Source organism: Myotis lucifugus, unplaced genomic scaffold (assembly GCF_000147115.1).
Source record: "Myotis lucifugus unplaced genomic scaffold, Myoluc2.0 scaffold_5116, whole genome shotgun sequence".
Lineage (NCBI taxonomy): Eukaryota > Metazoa > Chordata > Mammalia > Chiroptera > Vespertilionidae > Myotis > Myotis lucifugus.
In genome coordinates this window covers 3,697-10,487 of record NW_005876164.1, presented here as the reverse complement: position 1 = coordinate 10,487, position 6,791 = coordinate 3,697, and the positions used below count along the sequence as shown (strand labels likewise).

Here is a 6,791-nt window from a genome sequence, read left to right as displayed (position 1 = left end):
ATTAAAATAAAATTCAAACAGTATAGAAATATGAATAGTAAAAAGAAATGTATTTCAGAACTGCCCCATTTCTACTCCTGTCCACTGTTAACAGTTTGATGGTAGCCATCCAGACCTTTGTAAAATACATTTACATACACATGTATGTATTTAGGCCATTAGTTTTATTTTTATATAAATGGGCTCATACTGTACATCTGTTCTACAACTTTTTTTACTCACTTACTACCTCATAGCTTTCCATGTCAGCACATTTAGCTTTACTTTGTTTGTTAACAGCTGCGTAATACTCCATAGTTTGATTGTGCCATAATTTATTTAAATATTCCCATATTGGTGGGCATTTGAATTGCTTCCTGTTTAGGTTTTGATTATTGGTTATTATAACAATACTGTGCTGAACATCTCTGCATATGTCTCTTTGTGTGCTATCCAAGAATGTCTATAGGCTAGATATCTAGAGGTAGAATTGATGGGTCAGAAAATGGTGCATTTAAAATGTTATATTTTTCAAATTTTACAATTGAAGAGTTAAACACTTTCACTACTCTTTCCCTTTATTCTGCAGAAAGCTCTTTCCTGGGAACTGACATTGACCTTCAGACTATAGACAATGATGTTGTCAGCATGGAGGTTTTCTTCAAAGCCTGGCTACATAACAGTGGAACAGACCAAGAACATATTCATCTTCTTCTTCCTTCACAGTCTTTCAGCAACATTTCCAGAGCCAGAGATAAGCCAAGTATACACTCCTAAGAAAACATACTATATAAGCTATGATTATCCTAGTCTAGGATTAGTACTCAAGATTGATGAGTCATCAGAATACAGAGTCCTTGAGGTTTAGGGATTAGAGGAGGATTTGGATGAAGTTGTCCAGTATAAGCAGGCAGAGTAGGAAAATTTCTAAAAAGTGACCGATTAGAAAACTGAATGTAATTAAGCCCAGATAGCAAGGGACTGCTAGTTTAGAGGCAAAGACTTAGACATCTCAATAACAGGACAGCAGCTATGTTGCATAAGAGCACAGTAAATCATGTATTTCTCAAGTTTTTTCTTATTAATGAGATAGATATTCATGACACTATAATTTGAGGCATGCTGGCACCTCAACAATATCAACAGGGCCTGTGAGTAGAGAAAAAGAACCAAGACTAAACCAATATTACACAGAGGTATTCTGGCCATGGCCGATGTGGTTCAGTTGGTTGAGCATTGTCCCATGCACCAAAGGGTCGCTGGTTCGATTCCAGGTCAGGGTGCATACCCAGATTGAGAGATCGATCCCTCCCTGGTCAGGGGTTAGGTGGTACAAGAGGCAGTCGATCTCTCTCTCTCTCTCTCTCTCTCTCTCTCTCTCTCTCTCTTTCTCTCTCTCTCCCCCCACCATTCCCTTCCTCTCTAAAAAAACCAAATTTTAAAAACCATATAAATAGAGGTCTTCTGGATAGGAAGACATCAAAAGCAACTACCAAGGCAGGCCCCAGAGAGGATATCTAGAGGCCCAAGACCATTTCACAAAGTACATTCTGGCAATGAAAAACAAGAGATCAGTCAGTGTTTTGAACATGCCAACATGGCCCTGGATATTGTTCTGTCTGGTAGGGATACTTCATTCCAGGTCCCAGTAGATGATAGGGGTAAGGCCATTTCTAGTCTCCATCCCCTTTAAAGATTGGCTCAGGACCCAGGGTGACAAGGGCCTGCAAATGGGCCCATCAGTACAGTCAGCCACACTCAGTTTGGAAAAGCTGACTCCTTAAGGTCCCGCTTCAAAGGGAGAGGACCAAGGTGTGTCTTTGGGAGTTGTTCAAAATGGGTTCAGACTCCTGGCCCCAAAGGGAAAGATATACCAAGTCTATCTACTTCCAGAGCTGGGACATGTCCTTATTACTCAGCTTGCCTCGTGCTGGGTAATTCTAAACAAAGAGGCTAGAGATTCACTTTTCTTATTAAGGAGAGAAGGGAGCTCAAAGGCCAGGAACTCTTGAAACCAGCCTTTCTTTTAATGTTGCACAGCATTTGCTCATGGTACCATTGAGAACTTCTCTATTTTGCCCTCTCTCTTTCCATGACTTTCAGCACCATGATCAGAGCCCGAATGTTTGTCTTCATCTACAACCATTTTTCAGCAATCCATAGATCCTCATGGTGCATGGTAGAATTTAGATCCAGACTCATCAGCTCTTCTGCTGGGGAGGACTTCACTGGCATCCAGATGCTCAGACATAGTTGGAATGAGGTCTGGGGAAAGTAGACCTAATCAGTGTTAGGTATGACCCACCTAAGAGTTTATGCAACCACAATAAAGACCAGACTGTAGTTACCCATTATTTAAAAAACTAATGCATTGCCACACACGTGGATTTCTACATATGTGGCTCATTACCAAAAAAAATGAAACAAAACAAAACCCTGAGCTCTCCTACAACAGAATCTTTTGAGGACTGCCCCTAAGATGTTCACTTTGATTCCTCCTTAGAAAGTTCTCCTTCTTTAAGGGCTCCACCTCATACCACCTTCTTCTGTAGCTGCCTATGGCCCTTCACCCCACTATAGATGCTTCCCTCAGAGGCCTCCTTGTGATGGACAGAGTGCACAATCAGTTTCGGATGAGTGCCTTTCCTCATTCCTTGGATTTGGAGTCTGCCACCTCGGCACCTAGGTTCTGTGTGGTGAGAAGCGTGCCTTGGTCTAAGACAGCGCGGGCAAACTACGGCCCGCGGGCCGGATCTGGCCCGTTTGAAATAAATAAGACTAAAAAAAAAAAAAAAAAAAGACCGTACCCTTTTATGTAATGATGTTTACTTTGAATTTATATTAGTTCACACAAACACTCCATCCATGCTTTTGTTCCGGCCCTCCGGTCCAGTTTAAGAACCCATTGTGGCCCTCGAGTCAAAAAGTTTGCCCACCCCTGGTCTAAGACCTACTAAAACAACTTTGAAAACACTGCTAAGACTACTGTTCCCATAGTTCTCAGCACTGACTGCATTAAAAAGCACGTGAAGAACTTTTCTTAAATACCAACAGCTGAGCTTGATCCCCAGAGATTCCCATTTGACTGGCGTGAAATAGAGTTCGGTATCTTTTAAAAGTTCCCTGGGTGATTTTTAATTCCATCAGAATTGAAAACCTCAGCCAGTTTAATACACCTGTCCAATCCTAAAACCCAGGGGCCCAACAATGAAGTCAGGCACACAGAAATGAGGGGAAGCTGGAGTCCTAGGCAAACTCCCTCCTACTGACTTCTTGGACTCTGGGACACACCAGAGGCGCCTCACCCAAAATTAATGCCTAGGTCTGATTGCTGACCCCAGGAGGGCCAGCTGGACCTGACATCTATTCTATCATCCTATTTTTTTCTACCTTATTTCTACTTTTGTTTTTACCTCATATTGCAGTCAGTACAGTTACAACATCAACTACTAGCCTTCTCACAAGGACTCCACATTTGTATATTCATAGCTTTGTTAACAGTATTCAAACCTGGTATAAAGTGTATTGAAAACCTTTGTAATATCAAGGATCCAAGCTTAGTGCAACAGAACATTGCACACTCACTGTGGCATGTAAGCACACCTGCTAGAGCAGAAGCTTAATGCAGATGAGCATAAGACCTTGATGAATAATAACTCATACCTAGTTGAGGCCCCCTCAGAATTGTGATCTAATGCCTCAGTAATGCTCCAAGGCTCAGAAGGTTCTATACTTTAGTTTCTTTGGGGAATTTAACAGTAAACTATTTCAGGAACTTATTCTTTCCCTGGTGTCAAATGCCCCTAGAAGAGCCCACAGAGGAACAGTGGCTGTCAGCTGACTGCCTGACTTCTGCTTTCCTGCTCTGCTTTCATCTGACCTGTAATCTTGCCAAAGTTTAGCCACAGGGAAGCAGCAGAGGCAACGTTTCCGTGTGTGGTTGCCAAAGGGTCTCTGCATACTGTAGTGTTAGCTGCCTCCTCCCCAAAGGACACACGTTCCTCTCAGACTGGATCACAAGCCAGATTTCTCACTATGAGGCACAGCTCAGCCAACCCAGATGTAAAACAAGTAAAAATCATGTCAGACCCAGAAAATGCTACCTATTGTGTAGTGCAATACTGTAGGCTCCAGACCTGCTCTGCCTTCCCAAACCAACCTCTCTTCTCTCCTGCCTTCCACTCTCCTGCCTTCTCCCAATTCTTACTTAGCTAATGGAGGTGGAATGGGTGGCAGATGTTATCACATAGCCTGAGGTAACTTGTGACAAGCATCCTTCCCCCAATGCCTTTTTATTTCTTTTTCTTTTTTTCTATAGTGTGCCTGAAATGTGATCTCCAAGAGCGGCTTCTCAGCCCATCCCTACTGCCTGGCACAGCTGATGGCTCCCTGAAAATGGATGACCCCAAAGGAGACTTCAGCACACTCTACCAGATGGCTTCCCAGTCATCGGCCTCTTATTACAAGCTCCGGGTGATCAAGTATGGGTCATGGGAACCTCCCCAATCCATGCAAAGGCTGATTCTATGGGTTCCATGGCTAGAAAGTCCAGAGATAGAGGACATCCCCAAGTTGTAGGCAGGCGGGAGTCAGGTCCAAAGCAGCAACTAAGGTGTGAGCATGAAAGCGCAGTCAAGCTGCTCCGCACATGGAGACAAATGAGCAGATGATGGAGATGTGCCTCAGTAGGACACTCTGAGGTCTGGATGAGGATTGGAAATCCAGAAAGTCTCTGAATGCAGGGCAAGACAAGGTCAGCAGAAAATGTTTATTGAGTACATATTGTGTTTAGGCACCAGGACAGAGATATGACCTTCAAAGGGCAAGGGGCACGTAGGATCTTCCCCGCCCTCCCACCGCCCCCCCACTCCACCCCATTTCTCTAAGTCAGCGACTTTCAACCTTTTTCACCTCATGGCACACATAAATGAATTACTAAAATTCTGTGGCACACCAAAAAATATATTACTTTTTGCCAATTTGACAAAAAAAAGATATAATTTTGATTCATTCACACTGAACAGCTATGTGAATGAATCAAATGGCTGTTATCATTTTTTATTTGATAATCTAAGGGAAAAGAGGTCAGTACTGACTAAATAGTCAGGTATTTCATGTTTTAAAAATACTTGCAGCACACCGGTTGGAATTCGCTGCTCTAAGTACTAGAATTCCTGCTTCCAGGGGAACCAAGTCCAAGGCGGAGTTAACAATGATGGCAAAGGCCACTTTTATTGCTTCCTAGTTTCTATCACAGTGCCCATGCACAGGTATCTGAGTAAGCTCGTCCATAGGTTTGTGACCATGGATGTTGCTAGGAGCCTTTTAAAATTCATGCTCTTCTTAGATGCATCCTCTGTCACCACAAAAGAGCCAGGACTGGGGAGCAGATGGTATAATCATATTGTGTTATACGGTTGCTGTAACAGCGGAATTATGGAAGTGTCTCCAGGGATGTTACTTAGAATGGAATGAGCTCAGGAGAAGAAATAGCCAACAGTGTCTGGAGCCTTCATGATGGCTGCTTCATTCATTGATTAACAGGCTTTTAGAATGTGCTATGTGCCAGATACCTTGCTAGGCACTGGCCATACGTAGATGAATAATTTATAGTCCCTAACTTAAAGGATTTCACAATAGGGCCTTAGACTTACTGAATTTGAGTGGATCTGGGTCGAGGTTCTTATTATCACTGAGGAGACTTTCACTGCCATTATCTCTTCCCAGGGCTTTAAAATCCAGTGGGATGTGCGAGTCAGTGACGTATGGTCTCCCATTCATCCTCAGACCCACAAGCTGTTGGCAGCTGGACTGGGATGAGCTGGAGACAAATCAGCAGCATTTCCATGCTTTGTGTCACAGCCTGCTGGTGAGTGTTTTGTGTTCCCAGGTGAAGAAGAAGAAGAATGTTAAAGTACCAACCATAGAAGAGCCCTTAGCTTAATCCTGCCCTGATCCCAGACCTGTCCCAATCTTCAAGAGGACAGGAGAAAACTAGAAATACTCTGAAATGTGGGTTAAGTATGACTTGCCTCTGTTGGTTTTATGTTGTAGAGAATAATACCTGAATTCAGTTTTATGATATTAAATTTACAAGACCCTGATTTTTTTACATTTAAATGGCAGCAGGGATTTTCCTAAGTAACTATACAGTATTTTAAAACCTATTTTCTTCCTCACACTGTGCTGGACACTATGGTTCATTTAAAAGAAGAGCACCTAGTCTGTGCCAGACATTGTACTAAGCCCTAGATATTTAATGGTTAACATAATAGACATTATCTTGGCTTCAAGAAATTTACTCTCTAATGGAAGAGACAATTGAACATATATATTCTTAATTGTGAAACGTTTATGAAGGAGAAGAAGTAACTGCTATCAGAGAGCGTCTCTGTGAAAGTGACACTTAACCCTACCAGACCGCTGTACCGATTTTTCGGTAATTTCCACACAAAGGTGGAATATTGGCGCTAGATGAAAGGTAGACCTATTTTCTACAATGTCTCCAAGTTCCATCTTATTCTAACCACTTGTTTGCATGTAACTAACATTTTTCTATATCATGTTGATTTTTTCTATTTAATGCTCAGGAGCCCAGGTATAGGGGACAGTTAGGTTCAGGGCCTCAGGTCTGGTAGGATTAAACTGAGACCTACCAGATAAATGGTAATGAGCCAGGTGAGGGGTGGTAGGAAGAGCACTGCAAGTGCTGGGAAAGGGATGTGCAAAGAACCCAAGCCTAGAAAGAGCTGAGAGAATAATCTATAATAATATAAGGGTAATATGCTATTTAAACCAGACAGCTGAATGAC

The 6,791-nt window shown here is 42.5% G+C and overlaps 1 protein-coding gene across 1 annotated transcript; it reads left to right on the top strand.

The window, feature by feature from the left end:
• Nucleotides 1-568: 568 nt before the first annotated feature.
• Nucleotides 569-6,027, top strand: LOC102437087 (meiosis 1 arrest protein-like; the record flags this gene model as incomplete). Its single annotated transcript, XM_006109026.2, has 3 exons — nt 569-742; nt 4,298-4,460; nt 5,707-6,027. Coding segments are annotated over 3 exons (554 nt in total), but the record flags the coding sequence as incomplete, so codon positions are not given.
• Between the last annotated feature and the right edge of the window lie 764 nt (nt 6,028-6,791).